A 17989-nucleotide genomic window follows, 5' to 3' on the forward strand; every position below is an offset into this window, starting at 1 on the left:
CTCTGCAGGTAATGGTATGCAAAAAGTTTACATTCAGTGAGAAACCTAAGTTGATGCACATGTATATACCGTATATCTGATGTATACCAAAAAAAAAAAATAAAATAAAATATATATATATATATATATATACATATATATATATATATATATATATATATATATATATATATATATATGCACACACACACGCACCCATTACATATATGTATGTGTGTGTGTGCACATGGCTTAACTGGGTCATTAAAATTACTTAATTTTACATGTTAAACAGATTAACGGCTAAAATTTTTAGCGAATTATCAGTAGTATCCATTTTGCATTAACGATAACAACACTAACATACCTCTTGTTTTGGACTATGGACTGGGAATCAATATTACCTGAAAAAACACACAAGTACAACTGGTATAACACAAAAACTTTCATATCCGTGTACTGAGGGCGTTCAGTATTTCATTTAAGTAGGCTATCGTATCTGTCTCATAACGCTGTTCAGGACCAGGGCTGATGTCATTTTCCTTGACTACAACCCTAAAGTACAAAGACCAGTGATTACAGAATCAGATAAATAAGTGCTGGTTTGTAAGTTGAAAACTACGATTGTGAATGAGTTCGTTTCCGTTTTGTAATAATACGTACATATCCGTACTGCAATAGTTGTGGTTCAAATTGACCAGTTTTGCCGAGTCAGTTTCGTCGACACATTATCGGAACAGTACTATTCATGGAATTTGACGTACAACTTGTTCAATTACAATTTTTAGTCACTAGGGGGCAGATCTTACCCGTATGTAAACTGTGAGTGCACGTTCTGTTAAATTGTGCTCCTGTCATTTAAGTTTCAAGTATTGAAGTTTTAAAGCAATAATAACAATAGTAATAATAACAATAACAATAGTTGTTGTTGTTGTTGTTATTTTATTATTATTATTATTATTATTATTATTATTATTATGTTGCCTTGATGAGTATCCTAGATATTATTATCGTTGTGTTGATTTTAGAGGCAGTGGTCTATTAGCAGTAGCCTAACATTTAGTTTTTTCAGTTTTCATTGGCAGTCAAAAACAGACGAGTGGTAGGGTACTTGAGGCTATTGATTAATTATTTTGTCGCCGTAGCCTGCACGTTACGGTTCAAGAGTACGTCTGACCAGGTTTGAAATGAATGCTCTACAGGTATTTCAGCAAGACAGACGCAACAGCGAGGCACTACAACAATATGGATTTGCATATCACCGAGTCAGCGATCGGTCCGTAAAAGCTTACGCTGATGTAAAATGGATGGCGCCTCTGTGAAATTACGGACAATTACGATAATTACTGTCAATCCGGTTATTTGTGTCCCCCCAAGCAGAATAGTTGGCCCTTAGCTACCCTTTGACACCAACACATCGCTGCCAGCCTATATCTAGGCTAAGGGCAATTAGGCCACAGCGTCTCTCCGTCTGTCTCTACGATTTTTACACCTGGTCTTCAAAGACCACGAGTATCCTATCACTGTTTGTGCGTCGCCAACCCGTAACCAAAGTGACCTTACAATGCCATTAAAATGCTGATCACTGCCAACGAGTCTCTGCGAAATGTAAAATTTAACCTAGAGCCAACTCTCTTAGTCAACTACTGAAAATTGAAGTTCAGCATTAAATGTCCAGCAGAGACATAGGCTACAACGCTATCAATGCTACATCAGTTATAAAACAATCTTTTTTAATAAACTTATAGAAGAGCGAATATTCCAAAGACAACTTTTGAAATAAATGTCAACTGGTGATGAGACGGATAGTGAATGCGTCATTTTGGCTCAAGCAAGAAATGCGTGGATTTTATGCCTGAGGGCAAAGTCAGAGCAAAAGAAAATGCCTTTGATAAAGCTACCGGGCCACAAGTTTAGTTTATCTAACATTATAGCCTATATCTACGTGACTTTTTGGATTAAAAAAGGAGACGAACCCACAACATCAATTATTTCCTAGTACGGAGTTACTGATGCTAGTCATCCAATGCCATGGAAGTTCTCAGAATGATAGTTTAATTCAATCATTTATTCATTCACTGAGTACATCACACACACACACACATATATATATATATATACTGTAGTCTACCTACATGTATAAGGCCCACACACGCAAGTCTTGACTCCATAAATGTCAGTCATTTTTTTTCCTGCCTTGAAACAGTAGTTCAGTAGCCTCCTATTACACATGAACGGACGGGTCGGGCAAGGCTGTTAAGATATTGATCGGGGTGCTGTGTATGTTTTGCATGGGACCGTCGGGGGTGGAGGGGGGGTAAATTGAGTGTCACTGTCTGTCTGCGTCGTCTTACTGGCGCCATGTGCCTCTTTGGATTGCTAATTTCTCAAACCGCCTGTCCGACCCGCCTACAGCCATTCTCTCACAGCAGAGACTGTTGACCTCTCCTGGGTATAGTAGCCAGAGGAAGAGGCTTCTTACAACTTCAAACTGACGCATTTTTTCATGAGTATTTGGCGAATGACCAAACACTGCTTTTCTTCTGTCTTAGTATTATACAAAATAACACTAAATCTCACGTGTGGATCTGACGATGAATGTCGAAACTAACGAAACGATCACAGGGCTGTGATATTCTGCGAAGCCAATAGTTACCCTATCAACATTTGACATGTTGCTGACTATTTTCCCCGGCGTTGCAGGCTGTGTAATGACTTGACTATCTTTCTAAACATCAGTAGGCGGAATGATAAATTGTGTGACCGTTGTGTGAACCAATACCAATGTCAATCGCACTGTTTATGTAAATATAATGACAGCACGATCCAATGAATTGCGTAGAAGGCGGAGTTATACCAGGTTGCAAAACCGTGCTCATATACTTCGCCGACATTAGGTCGATGAACCAAGTGTTGAGCTTACGGTGTGGATGAGTGAGGCTGTGTGTACGTTTCATTCTTGTTGGATTATGTATTATCTTTTACCTTAATTTAGAAATATGTGAAGTTATTGTTATCAGATACAATTCAAAGCGACACATTAAGAGTGTCTGTCTGCTAGTTTTGAGAATTCAGCTCTCTCCAGAATCATAGACACAATACGGCATTTTCTTCGATGTCTTTGCAAGGAAACAAGGGCGTTTCGTATTCGGAGCTTTTGGGGATAAAATTGTGCTCCTAAATGAGCGAGAATGCATCAGTTACTGTAGCACAGATGCAACATAGTCTTCAAGATCAACAGATTCTTGGACCTTGATACTGGATAAAAATATTTGGACATTCGTCGTAAATGGATCGCCATTCAAGTTTTATTTCTCTCTGGTTTCAGCTGGAACTTTGTGCAATGGCTGTGCTTCTCACTAAAGGTAACCATCATGGTCATTTCTTTTAAGGATTTGTCACCCGTAGAGGAATCGATTAAACTTAAAGTCAACAACGACTATAACAGGGTTAGCGTAAAACAAATACTTGCATGGCCCCAGATTTTGCGGCTTCACAAACCACCTCTTGAAATGTGTCAAATTGTTAATATTGTTCATTTTGTGGCAAGCTGGCATCGTTCACGACATGGGCTCAAATAGCCTATTAAATTATTTAGTCAACGTGTCTGGTGCATGTGAGAATGGTTCCTAACCAACAGAGTTGTTACTATTGTGAATTTTGCTGGAATTAGCTGACGATTTTTCGGTTTTCTTGAAAGAAGCTAGGTACCGCTTTGGGGTTTTTTCCTTTTCCCACGAGCAGTTTTTTTTTTTTCAAACAATGTGTAATCTCTCTAAAGTATGAAAACAATGCTTTAACCTCTTCCTTCAGCGAAGTCTCAGACCTAATGATATATGCAGCCGTCTACGGTCAACTTGTGCAGTGTGTAAAAAGGAATAGATTATGAAGACGCATTTAAGACTCTGTTCTGAACTCATTTGCAAATAGGCGAAAATTGTCTTTGTGAATGAGCGCCGTTAACATGGCCCAAATTAATTCCGTGTGTAGCCTATAACGGGGCAAAGTCAGTAGAGAATGGTTCTAGTACGCGTTCCCATTTCAGAAGTTACCCGATCGGAAGCGAAGTTTGCGTGTCGTAGGCTGTATCTCCGTTTGTTCATGCCAGTGTTTTAATGCGCGTGTTTGGATGTAACTCGTGGCTCGCGCCTTGCTGTTTCCTTGTCAGTGGTCCTCGCTAATAAGATGACATGTAACCCGACCCCCTGAAAGTGTACACAAGCTGCTTACAATAACACACAAAGGTCCGTGTTTATTTGTGTTTATGTCTAAGGTTAGGTTATGTGTGTTTTGGTGTTTAGTTCCACGTCCACATTCCCTGTCAATTAGTTAAATCCATGGAAAGGTAAGAGCGATTTTTTTGTTTGAAGTCGGACAGTGGCTTAGTTGCGGACGTCTTTTTACGACGTTAAAACTGTCCTGAAAATTGAAACAAATCCGACGTCTTAAAATCACATCGATTGTAAACTTGGAGACTGTTTATGCCGGTTTAATTACGTCTTGTATCATATGTAATTTTAGGCTACATCATCACTTTTGTAAACAGTGAGGACTGGACAAAATGTCTTTTTTAGATTAAAAATGTAAATGTTGCCCCCACCTCCTTGCCCGTTTTGACAACGAGTGAGTTTGCGTGCAAGCCGAAAAAAGGAGAGTCCTGCGCTTAGCTCTCACCCGCCTTTTACAAGTTTCCATTTGGGTTGAAAGAAATTGACTTTGGCAAACAAACCTCTAATTATAAGCTACACGGTTCCTGTTTTATAATATGGACTAAAGGGCTTCTTTTCACGGAAAACTCCGACTGAAACTTGGTAACTGTCTTATTTGACTCATAAATAGTTTTGATTTATAAAATCTCAGCATGGCATGTTTGGTAGGGTATGACAACTGCAACGGTCCATTGGCAGTATTTTTTGAACCTCCAGTTCATCATGATTCGCTGAAGTGATTTTTATATGTCCTATATTTTCGAAGGGGGCAGAATTTAAGTTTGAGATACTTTGAAGCGGTGCTTGCTGTAAACTTTTCTTCTTTGACTCGTTTTTATTTCGTGAATTTTGCAGTGAAACGGATGATTACGCTTCTGTTGAAATTAATCTGACAGACACTCCGTTGAACCCACTTAGACCTTTGGTGTGAGTCACTTTCATAAACATAGACCCACTCTGCCAGTGTTATTAAACGATGTTAAGGTTGTGCCAACTCGGACGTTTCCCACAGAGTAAATGGCAGGTCTTCGCATGAGAAGTGTTGCATACCGTAGCTATAACTACTGTCAAGGTTCCGTCATGTGTGATACTTTAAGATTTCCTGGTTCCAACTGATCCACTGTTTGTAGCTCACAGTGTTTTGTAAATACCACCGTACGTTTCACGGCTAATTAATGTTTCTCTTGTTCTTTGCAGGAGAGATCAGGTGCTATTGTGATGCGCCGCACTGCGTTGCCACAGGATACATGTGCAAATCAGAACTGAACGCATGTTTCACGAAGGTCTTAGACCCACTTAATACAAACTCTCCGCTTACACATGGCTGCCTAGACCCAATAGTCAGTTCTGTGGACGTGTGCGTTACGAAGAGGCTGGACGTTTTAAACGGAGTCTCGTCAACGATAGAGTGCTGTCATGACGACATGTGCAATTACAGAGGACTGCATGACCTCGCGCACACTCGAGGTGACTCCACAGGTAAGACTGAGAGAGAGGAGTTTATAATTGTATCCCTGTGAGATTTATGTGGACCAATTATGAGTGAAATAATTTAACTAGAAGTTTGAAGGAGTTTTTAAAATAACTAAGTTTTAAGTAGTAGTTTGGAGTTTTCACGAAATGTTTCATTCAACTGAAGTTGTGATGGTCTGGTTATTTGTGTGATAATTTGACAACCATTGCTCTGAATGTATAGCTGTGGGTGTTATGGGTAATGAAGCAGCATATTTTGGTGTTTTCAGTCACAGATCATTATAGCTTCCACATCTCCAGCATCTCATTTAACCAGTTCCAACATTGTGCGTGTGTTTGTGTGTGCATGCATGCATAGAGATTTTACCTTAGCTTTGATGCCGCTCACAAAATTTTATTGCTCATGTACCAATTAATTTCCCCACTGTATAAGACTGTGCCTTGCAGAGCAAACCATAACTCTCTGCATTGCTCATTTCATATGACCCACTCATACCTGATTGGTGAATTCTTCATGTAGCACTGGTGAAACAGAGAAAGACTCAGCATCTGATCACCATTTATTCTCATGGCTTCACTCCTAACCTTTATTTTTCATCTGTACCAGAGATTTAATCCTTATTCTTCCTCTTCTCTGTCTCTCAGACCGTTACCAGCCAGACGGCTCAAACCAGAACCTGATCACGCGTGTACAGGACCTGGCCTCAGCCAAAGAGGTATGGTTCCGGGCGGCGGTGATTGCGGTACCCATCGCGGGCGGGCTCATCTTGGTGCTTCTCATCATGCTCGCTCTGCGGATGCTCCGGAGCGAGAACAAGCGATTGCAGGCTCAGCGTCAGCAGATGCTCTCTCGCCTGCACTACAGTTTCCATGGCCACCACATTAAAAAAGGCCACCACGTGGCCAAACTGGACCTGGAGTGTATGGTACCCGTCACGGGCCATGAAAACTGCTGCCTGAGCTGTGACAAGCTAAGGCAAGGAGCTGAGCTGAACACAGGTGGGGGGGCCGGGGGAGGAGAGCGGCTGCTTTCCCTGGTGCACTGGGGAATGTACACAGGCCACGGGAAACTGGAGTTCGTATGACTACTTCCATGGTGTGGCCTTTGTGCTTTGTTTTCTTATGACATGCTTTTTAGGAGGACAGTCATGAGACATTGGACAGCTGAGATTGTTATTCACTGGTGTGTGAATTGTGTCAATTTGGTTTTTTTTTATTTTGGACTGATAATTTTATTGTATTTTCCCTCTCTGATATTTTATTGAGTCTGTCTGAATGGAGAATGGGGGAAAAGAAAAAAAAACAAAAACAAAATGGACGCACAGAATTGCGGTTTTACTTTTCAGAATGAAGCACTTTACTTGAATCAGAAGAACGTCATTGTTTTTTTTTGGCGTCAACGTTAAACTTGAGTGGGTAGAGTGGGGGAGGCAATACCTTCCCTGCTTAATGCCCCCCCTACCGTGGATCCTAAGCTGACACTGAAGACTGAAGGATTCCCAACCTGTCTTATTTTGCACATTTGTACAAAGGTTAGGAGATGAAAGTGAGTTGTTTCGGCTTTTAAATAAGCCGATTTAGCAGAATTTCACACTGACACCAGGGTACAAGAATTGACTTTTTTTATTTTAGTTAAAATCATACAAATAAAGAATCCAACATTGACTTAAGATTCACATGTGTCTGTGTGTATGATTCAAATTCTTGTTATTCACGTAACCTTTTGTGTGTACATGCTGAGGTTGCTGTTACCTTGGTAATGTCCGTTGAGAGTTTTAGTGGGCCATTAAATGTGTGTGTGGGAAAAATAGAGGTATGGATTGTATGCATACCAGCAATAATTCACTCTGCGATATGAGAGTTTATAGTTAGGTGGGTCATGTTTACGTGGACATCCACATTGAGGCCTTAACCTGCTACAGTGTCCTAAACCTGATCTAAATATCCTCCAAACTTCTTTCCTCTTCCTCTATTTCTTTCTTTTTTTCTCAGAATAAATATGAGAAGTGTTGTTTGCTATTATCGTTGTCTTCATCTTACGACAGTAACTAGCACGCGTTAGTTTGGGAGTTGTGTATCTGTGTGAGTTGATGTCAATTGTGAGTTTTTACCTTGGGGTAGAATGCGCCTTTAAAGATTATGTGTCCAAGAAATCTAAAGTACTTTATTATGTCATTTGTGTGTGTGTGTGTGTGTGGTAATGAACGCAAAAATGTTCCTCATTGTTTTACTTAGGAACTCGGATTCGTTTACTCTTTGTGTATGCGTGTGTGTGTTTCCAAAGTGCTTCAGTGAGTGTCTTTGTGATACGTGTATTCAGGCATATTCTTTCGCACACTTTATTACTTTACTTTTATCGAAATGCTCTTAAACTTTGCTCTGCTTTGTTTGTCCATAATGACAAGTGATACGTGACAGGGCCATTCATGGATAGCGTCTGTAAACGCTGATTCATATGCTCAGAATGTTCCCGACGGGCGTGATTCATTTGAGGGAAAACCTGATCTGAGATCGATGTTTTATGAGCGATTTCTGTGGCATGCCGCAGGGCAAAGATGTGAGATGTCACAGGGTGGCACAGTCTACTGACTGTTTTTACAGGAGTGGGCAAATGGAAGGTTCACTGTGAATTCTGCCTGAATCGGAGATGAGTTCAGGTCATGGACTAGAGCACTCTCATTATCCCATCACGCTCATACCAGTCTCTGTGATACAAATTGACTCATTGAACATTTTCACATCCTCTCTGTCAGGGTTTCTAGGTAACTTCTAGATATGTTCAGCAGAAACTTTTGATATACATACTTCATGTTTTGACCATTCAGTGATTGTTATATAAATGGCAATTGCACCTTTTTTTGTTGTTCTCTCTCCCTCTTTCTTTTTCTGCTCCCTCTCCCCTCCATGTGAAGTTGACCCTACCATGTGTTAAGACCACAGGAAGACACCATTAGTGGAGCAGCCACTAGGATTAGTGAGTTTAAGTTCCCTCAGGACTATTAGTGGCAGTGCTAATGATAACAAAGTGTCAAGAGTTTGAACAGCCAATGCTCTCAGTGTGTTCTCAGTTTAACATAGTTCTGTTTCAGCTGCCTTTTTCTGAGAGTGCCGCTTTTTCTCTGTTTTAGTCATTCATTCATTCATTCATGCCTTCTTGTATTTATCCAGCTATTTCCTTATTTTTAAAAGTTAAAAAGCAATACATAGTGCATATGCTTATGGCAATGTGCTATCAACCAAAGCGATAGGCAGCAAGGCTGTTTGTATTGATATGCAAATTTAATAAGGGGACTGTCTGCCCCTTTCAAAAGCTCAATTTGTTTTGAAGTAACTTCCAACTGCCCCCTCTTTCTAATTTGGCAGGCAAATTTTATTGAGGCAGTCTCCGTCTCTCCCCACTATCTGCACACCCCTCCCAAACCTGCTTCACACACACACACACACACACACACACACACACACACACACACACACAAAAGTGCAACACACTACATTTAGAATAGTCTCCGGTCCACAGACGTAACCTTGCTCGAGATAAATAATTTTTATCGGTGTGAGACATTTCCAGTCTTCATGGCCAAGTGCTTAACAGGCATGATTTAAAACAGGGGAAGGGTAGAGAGTGTTTTGTTTTTACCCTAATGGTAGTGCTCTCTGAACCAGGCGTGTGTGTGTGTGTGTGTGTGTGTGTGTGGAAAGGCTCATGGTGACTGATGTGTTAAACTTGCGTTAAACAACACATAAAATCTATGCACACACACACACACACACACACACACACGGGAGAGCTTAACACCTGCACCTGATAATAATGCACACCTCCAGGGTCAACACACTTTTTTAATATGCCTCCCCCCCAGCCTCCCCCGACACCCTCACTCTCTCACAGCTGGGACTGTGTTGGCTAATCCCTCTTGATAGTTTTTTGCCCTCAGTGATAATCTCTGTAAAGGTTGTAGTTGTTAAATTACTGCATATGTCAAACTCTTTCACTGGTGCATCACTTATGTGCACACATCACATCACTCTCCAGAACATTCTCTAATGACCTTGGGGCTGTCACTGGGTAAGGTAAGTGTAGAACACAGTGGAGTTCGGTCGTGACATGTATAAAGTTGTCCCCTGTTTCACCATTAGAATGGGAGTTTTAAAAAAGAAAAAGTGATATTTCAGAAAAAAAGTGATGTCCATCTTGTCAAATATGCAAATTATTATTCAAAGGAGGCAATGTCATATTCGCGGCTGTGATTTGCAACAAGTGTGGTTTAATATGTTCTGTGGCTGCAGTCTCTCCTCGGACACAATTTGCCTTGTTTACATTTTTTAAAAAATTAAAAAGAGATCCAGAGATAGCTATTCCAATCCTCCATCCAAATCCTAGAAGATTATTTATGAGTTTTACTAATGAAATAAACTCATATACCCCTAACAAACAAACACTGTCCATCATTTTGGAAGTCGTGTTTACATGGGTTGGATTGGGTAATGTTCCAACTAAGCTGTTGTCATGTATATAGAAGTGACAGTCTCCTGACAAGTAGCCATGGCCGGTAAATATTTGGTCGAGTTAAAAAGACGCGCTTTGATGACGGCGAAACATAAGCCGAAAGGATGTCCTCAACTACCTCCTCTGTCTAAACATTTACACTCAAGTGGGGTTGACATTTAGGTATAAATCTGCCTTAAAAAGAAAAATAATGATGGTGGGAATGTTTGGAAGACTTGGCTGTAGCTCTTAAAAAACCTAATGTCACCCTCTCTAAATAGCCTGTATGTTTTGTTTCATAAGATGGAGCTTTCTGCTACATTCCAAGAGGTATTACAATAAAAAGCTTTCACAGAGATAATCTTTGAGGAGAGAAATCTCAATAATGAGTCAAAAATGCCCCATAAAAACACACATAAAAAATAAATTGTCAAACCCAAATATTTTCCATCATAAAAATGCTCTGTTTCTCAGTCCAGTTATCCATTATCTCCTTAAAGAGCGATTTTCAAGTATCGAATGGTGGCTGCACTAATTCCTCAAAAGCAACAATGGACTCCGTATGCTGTTGTAAGATTTTTAGCAGACTGTTTGGATCACAAGATTGGATGTCTGCTTTTGTTTTGTGTGTCCACTCAGTAAATGCTTTGTGACCCTCTTGTCCACACACTGAGCGTGTCTGAGAGCTTGTAAAAGACTCCTATGAAGACATGATCCCCCGTCTTAAACCCTCCAAAGATGGCAGAACAATGTCTAGAGTCTGGAACCACTGACCTCTATCTGTTAAAACCTTGTCCCACTCTGCCCTAATGGACCAGGGTTTGTCTAAGCCACCATACATGGCCCATCTGTGTGAAGAGTCTTTTGCACTTGTGATTGAGAGAGAGACTGACTTTCTGAAGGCTGTATGAAGAGGGATGGGGAATCCAAGAGAATTCAACCCTGATATCTCTGTAAGCATCCTGACTGGCCACATTTTTGGATTGTGTGCGTGTGTGTGGACATTCAGGACTGTCACACAAAACAATTTGTTTTTTTATTTGAAATAGGCCTGTGGCAAATTGAATTTGTATTAGTAGTCCCTTAAATCTCATGAAAGTACAAAAAGTACATTGTTTGGCAATAACATCCCAAGTATTAAGAACTTTCTCAAACTCATTTACTGGGATTTTAGCAAAGTAGTTATGCAACTAATAACACTGTAATAACTATTTAATTAAGGTTTTAATTGACCCTCCTATGTTTGCACTGTACAAAATGTACTCTCTCACCATCAGTCTTAACTCGAAAGGAAAATGTCAGCAACCATGACAAAGTCCAATTCACAGTCTCATTAACTATAATACTTTAGTCTAATAAACCTAAACACTGATGTGAATATTGTCAGGCAGGAACCCTTTCAAAAGTTAAGCGCTCAAATTACTACAGAGGTTTATATTATAATTAGAAGAAATCAGCAAAACACAAACCTTGACTTAAAAGCATGGAAATATAACCTTTACAACCTATATAGACCACTTGTTCTCATATACTATTCATATACTACTACAAAACAAAGAAAATCATCCATCCATCCATCCATCCATCCATCCCAAGAAAACTTAAAGAGTTGTGCATGTGCTACGAACTAATACTATATTTTACAGAAACAGATTTGGCTCCTGGCCTGAAAGACCTCTTATCTTTTTTCCTTTCGTCCTCGTCTTCACTCTTTTTTTTTTTAAAGTGAGACACACACCCTGACTTGGCAGCCGTAGCCCGGGGCCTCCTGTGGAGATATAATGAGTGTGTATTGTGAGCACAGAGCCCCTGGATTACAGCACTGAAAGGAGAGAAGCCTGTGTCTCTCTGATGCTCTGCTTTCTGACTGCACCACGCCTGGAGAGCCTCCAGATACTGACGATGCATAATGTCTTCTCTCCAACAGATCTGGGATCAGTGCCCTCAATCTCTTACAGTAGCCTCAGCATTATGAACAGAACATCTTTAATGACTCTTGACCATATCAATGTCCAAGGTACTCATGTCAAAGAGTTGTTCCTTCAGCTTTATAGAACGAGAAGCTGTTAACAACCTGTTTGAGTAGGTTTTGAGCTGCAGTTGTTGCAGCAACGTGTAATATGGCTTATATACATTACTAAAATTTCTACCTATGTGACGTTCATTTGGCTGAAATATCTCCTAGTTTCAAGAGCTAGTTTAAAATTTCAGTAGAACCTCTTGTACATTTCTAAATAAATTACACACAAAAAAACAGCACAACAGAAACCTTGCCTCTCAGAACCCTTCACCAATATTTGCCCTTTGTTTTGCTAATTGGCTGGCAGAATAGTAGAGGTGTAATAACATTAGTTAATTTGTCTTTGTAATGGCGTACTCCCAGTTAGATTCACCCAAATCTAGTGGTTCGGATCATTTTTAGGAAGCTGCGTTACAAGTTGTAACCTGGCTTTCTTTGGTTAAATATAAAAATTGCAGGGAAGGCGAATCACTTTCAGTGGTGTTAGAGATGACTAAAGTATGTAAGAGACCACACCTGTTGCCCCACCTTTCTGTAATTATGTAGCCTAATGGGTGTGGTTGGCGCGACATTACAATGGGGCTGTTTAAATTTATTATAGTTCTTTGAACTTTGCGACATTCCCATCACGTTGCACGCAAGATCTAACCTATACAGTAACTACTGTGTATCGAGTACGAGTACACAAGCTTGTTCTTCAGTAAGAGACGATGACTGTTTTGACTACAGGACGAAACATAAATGATCTCTTTTCGTCTGTGAGCGGAAAAAAACCCATTTTACAACAACTCGATAGTTTAATTAATTAAGGGTTTCATGCTGATTTTCATGGTTCTTGGATAGTGTCATGGAACGTCTTTTGGGGAAAAATGGCTTAATTGCAAAACAATGTCATGTTACTATGCGGAGTAGAGAAAAATTCTCGCAGTCAAACTTAGTGTTGTCATAAAACTGTCTGGCAGCATGAATTTATCTGCTTGTTTATTTTAGAGAACTACATGACTATCACGTGTTGAGTATGCTGCTTCAGGGCGAGTGAATTACGACAGAAGAGCGGCAGTGTCCCAGAGCGCTTGGATAAACGCTTAGTAATTATTCTCCAGATATGTTTTCTGGCGGTTTTTCTGGCTAATGTTAAATTTAAGGCATTGTTTAGACAGAACGACAACTTTCAAGAGGAGCTGCAGAGCTAGCTTGATGAAGAGGTAAAAGTGGTATTTAAAATTATTTTTGTGTATTTTTCAAATGTTATTTTTGTGTTTATTTTATTATTATTACTTTAAATGAAATATTGCTGCAAAGAAAGACATACTGGCAGATAGATACAGATGTCTCAGTCCCTGATCATCTGTAATACCAGGGAGCTATGTGTTGTTAACAAATCAAGCCCTGAAGTGCCAAAAGACCAGGAGTCATTTTCTTATGATAGAGTTCAAGTGATGTTACTGACTGCCTTAGAGAGAAGCACACCCCCAACCATAAACAATGTAATTTGTTGTTAAATATTATAGCCTGGGTTTTCCAATAATTAATCTAACATGTTCAGTAGCTGAACGAGTTATGACCAATTAAGGTCTTTTCACAGGGGAGGTAATAAGTGACTAACAGCAAGAAGGATAGAAGCAGAGAAGTAGGGAAGGGGAGTAGGACCTCAAAGCAAGAGAGAGGAGAAGAAAAGTAAGCGGGGTTGGGGGAAGTATGAGGACTGAAATGGAAGGAAGAGGAAGGAGAGAGAGAGAGAGAGAGAGAGAGGTAGGAAGTGAAGTAAAGGGGGAAAAAGAGAGCAGGGGAAGAAGGGATGAAGCAGCTGAGTAAGAGGTAGAGAGGTAGCATGGAAAAGGAGAGGAGCAGTTTACTGCCAGGGTCAAGGTCTTAGTGACATGTTTATGAGTTCTCTCTGAACAAACAATACTGTTAAACCACGTTTAGCTTTACCCACTGCATCTCTCTCTCTCTCTCTCTCTCTCTCTCTCTCTCTCTCTCTCTCTCTCTCGCTCTCTCTCTCACTGCTTCACTTGGCTGAGTAGTAATGGTATTCAGAGGGAAAAAAACATTTAGGCTGTCTTCTGAACATTTGCCAGACCTGTCTACGGCAGGAGCAGTTAGTGTGTGTGTGTGTGTGTGTGTGTGTGGTTATTGTTGGAATTCTAGACCCTCAACAGGAAGTCAAGCTTTGGCAGGATGTGATGCATTAACTGTGACCCTGGCCCATTAAGCTCTTAAATGGTATAGTTATAACAAATAGTGCATACTGTAGTTAAATTACAGAGCATGTAGCATACAGTTTGAAGGAAAAAAATGCATGACAAGATATATGACTTCACTCTCGGCGATAGACACAGTGTTCACCGTATATTAGGATTGCCAACTAGTTTGAATTGTCCAGAACATCTCGTTTTTGGGCCAAATTTGGCTCATTCCATATGGAATGTTCCCTGTCTCGTATTACCATATGTCAAAGTCGAATCCATACAGATCTATGAGACAACAACATTACCAAAATATACCTGTTCTCAGGTCAGGTTCTCAGTCAAATCCATAGATTCAGTATAGCCCACGGGTTGTTCTATCCCACTGTCAGTCATACGTCAAGTGGTAAAGTAGTCCCCTGTTGCATTCGAATTAAATGAAAGGAGTAACCGACAAACACACTACATGCTAGCGTGTTCATTTGTTCATTCACATACTTCCAGTTTGCTGTTTCTTGTTTGATTCAACATGAGAGTGAATAGTAATATGATGATTGTCACAAGAAAAAGAGAAGCAGATAAGCAAAAAATTAAAAGTAGACTTGGTGAGTTGCTTTTCATTGCTTTAAGTCTTTAACTAGCTTTAAGTCATTCATTGCTTTAAGTCTTCAGCTAGCAATAGTAAGACAACACAGATTTACAGATACAGGGCACACCATGACAATTTGTTTGTTTGTTTGTGTGTGTGTGTGTGTATGTGTGTACGTGTACATGTGTAGATTCTGTCATATTGCAGTATGTCTTTATTACCCATACCACACTGCCAACTGTCCCATATTTGAATGATAGAAAGTTGGCAACTTTACCTTAAATTCACATATATAAGAACACGATTATATCCAGGCAACATGTTTCCCAATGCTGGGACCTAGATGGTAATGCGAAATGTTTGTGAAGCACCAACTGGACTATGTTAGAGGAAAGTACTGTGCTTTTTGACTCTTTTGCCTGGATCCATCCTACAGGTTCAAGCTGTGTGTTGCCCTTGCGCAATGGCTAATTATATGTATGTACAGATCACTACATCAACAGGTAACTGCCAAAGTAAAGAAAACACCAACATTAAGTCTCTAAATAGGGCACTGGGCCACTAGGAGTTGCCAGAACAAACCTACTGAAGGTTTCCTATGGGGTTCACCATTCATGCCCTGCTCTGTTTGTTGAGAACAGTGTGAAGAATGATCTGATCTTATGACTTTTTTTCCCCACTATTCGGTAGACCTCTACTGGTGTTCTTTCCACTGCTTTGCTCTAAAAGAATGTCTTAAGGTCTTTTAAGAGGTTTGTTCACTGCAACCCAATCTCAGTGTCCCTCTGTGAAGCTGATGAGAAACTGCTTGCTCAGCTGGTCAGTGTTACTCATCTGTTTTGTTTTGTATCGCAACCTGGTACGTAGTCATTGCTATTGAGGAGTATGCACTCTAGATCAGAGCTGACTGTTGTTACTGATGTGTTCTCCTCAGATTTCATTCAGATATCGCCTTAGCTCCTGTTCGTTATGAAATATAAGCAAAGTGAGTTGTCTTCATCACCATAGCTCTTACAAAACGTCCTTCAACTGTAACAGCCTTTTTCAGAGTTACTGAGATCTCTGTCTTGTGCCATGGTACCAAAATGGTTTATTGGGTTTACGCAGGATTTCTATACATGATGGGATATTAATTGCTTAAATACTTTAATTAAACACCTGCTTTCAGTGTACTTTGTATTTCTAAGTTACTCAAGTGTTTCCTTTATTTTGGCTGAACCTGGCACTGTATTTTGTACAGCGTTGTCTTGGCATAGAGTAGCCTGTAACAAAGTGGATCAGTGCCTGTTCTTGGCCTCACACACATACACGCACAGCTGGCCCCCAATCTCACTAGCAGCGTCTCAGTTTCCATTCACTGGCAGAAATCAAACGGAGGTCTCGGTGGCAAATAGAAGTGACAGCATAACTCTGTAATGCCAGAAAATCCAAATGGTTTTCCCAAAATGAACATAAGAAAGAGAGAGTGAGCCTGTGGTATGTGTGTGCGTGTGTGTGTGTGTGTGTGTGTGTGTGTGTGTCTGTGTGTGTGGGGGTGTGTGTGTGTGTGAGAGAGAGTGTGTGTGCACGGCAGGGCTACTCTGTTCACGCAGTTCCATACAGTGATGCTATTTTATTCTGCATGTATTTCTCAAGTAAACGTACAGAGCACGCAGCTGCACCTCTGGCTCTCCAGACAGAAAAGCAGTGGGACTACAAGACATCAAAGAGCTTTGCTTTTTCCCTCTTTGGCCTCTTACAAAATATTCTATCACCAAAGACCTTGGCCTACGCATAACTGCCCTTTACAGGACTAGTCAAAACAGAACATTTTCACAATAAGAAAAATTTGTACTCAAGGCCCCAACCACCTTCTTCACACTTAAAAACCCAAATACTCTCTCGCTTAGAAGATAAAACCAAGGCAGTGAGCTAAGAAAATACAACAGAAACCTGGCAACGGATCCCAGACAGCTTGTATAAAGTAAATACATGCATGTACGCCCATTCATAAAGATGTGCTAGGGATAGAAGATGTTCATTTTGACATTTACTGTACACTCCACTGTGGTTGAGTCCCAGGCTGCTGCTCAAAGAAACACACACACACACACACACACACACACACATCAAGAATAATAGCAGTGACCTAATACCTGAGAGTTCTGCATCTTTGAATGCCTGTGGTAAGACCATCTCAAGCCAAGATCCGACATAAACAGAGCTCCCAGCGGAAGAGAGAGGAGACAAGCCATAGAAACTCCCTAACATAACAAAAATATTGTAAAAATGAACTGACAAATATTTCACGATGGCTTCTCATTTTGCCACTTCACAGTATTTGCTCATAATGTGAGATATTCTCTCTCACAGTAGCTGAAAGAGATGTTTACATTTTCTCCAGGTTGTGTGTGCAAGTGTGTGAAAATGTATGTGAATGTGAGGAGGGGTAAAGAGAGAAGCTGACAGCAGACGCTGAAACTCATTTTACTATCAGATTACAGTTAGGGGGAGGGCTGTGTGAGAAACAAACTGTTTAAAATTCCCTCTTGTCCTTTCTGTTTTCCATGTCTTTTTTCTCCTTTTTTAATTCTGTATTTTGCTCTTTATTTGCATTGGCCTGCACTTACATTGATGTTGATGAAATTGATGATTTTACAGTTTCTCTTATCTATTCAATTCCAAGAAACCCTTGGCTATTTCATGCAGTCTTAGAGAGAGGGAGAGAGAGGGAGAGAGAGAGAGAGAGAGAGATTGAGAAAGAGGGAGGGATGGGGACTGATGACATTTTACTCCAAATTAATAACGAGAGACCTCATCAAAATCATTTGTCTCAGTGTTGTAAAAGGTCTCTAAATGTCATTTAATATCCTTAAACCTAAGGTTCTTCCTAGGTTCACTTCAACAGTAAATGTCATGACATATTTCTGAGATAATCAGAAGAACTCAGATGTATGATTTCCAAATGAAATGACACACCCAGACTGCCGAGAAACAAAACTCTAGCATTGGACTTGCTTAACACTACAAAATATGAACTTAGCGGCAAATATATTTAACTTATTT

The 17989-nt window shown here is 40.2% G+C and overlaps 1 protein-coding gene across 2 annotated transcripts; it reads left to right on the plus strand.

Moving 5' to 3' along the window:
* Positions 1-2936: 2936 nt before the first annotated feature.
* On the plus strand, positions 2937-7324 carry bambia (BMP and activin membrane-bound inhibitor (Xenopus laevis) homolog a). 2 transcript variants are annotated; one of them, XM_030775232.1, is made up of 3 exons: positions 2937-3344; positions 5385-5671; positions 6302-7324. In XM_030775232.1, exons 1-3 carry the CDS (start codon positions 3269-3271, stop codon positions 6743-6745), a joined length of 807 nt encoding a protein of 268 aa, XP_030631092.1. In that variant the 5' UTR covers positions 2937-3268; the 3' UTR covers positions 6746-7324. The 2 variants fall into 2 exon arrangements, with proteins under 2 accessions (XP_030631092.1, XP_030631091.1); XM_030775231.1 differs by having other exon boundaries at positions 5385-5666; positions 6306-7324.
* Positions 7325-17989: the final 10665 nt, after the last annotated feature.

This window comes from Chanos chanos, chromosome 5 (genome assembly GCF_902362185.1).
Source record: "Chanos chanos chromosome 5, fChaCha1.1, whole genome shotgun sequence".
Taxonomy (NCBI): Eukaryota; Metazoa; Chordata; class Actinopteri; order Gonorynchiformes; family Chanidae; genus Chanos; species Chanos chanos.

Bases quoted from the DNA above. Each gene is read 5' to 3' on its own strand.
- bambia (XM_030775232.1), top strand. From the start codon at position 3,269: ATGGATCGCCATTCAAGTTTTATTTCTCTCTGGTTTCAGCTGGAACTT. The intron at 3,345-5,384 runs GTAACCATCATG...TGTTCTTTGCAG, and splicing joins GGCTGTGCTTCTCACTAAAG to GAGAGATCAGGTGCTATTGT. The intron at 5,672-6,301 runs ACTGAGAGAGAG...CTTCTCTGTCTC, and splicing joins GAGGTGACTCCACAGGTAAG to TCAGACCGTTACCAGCCAGA.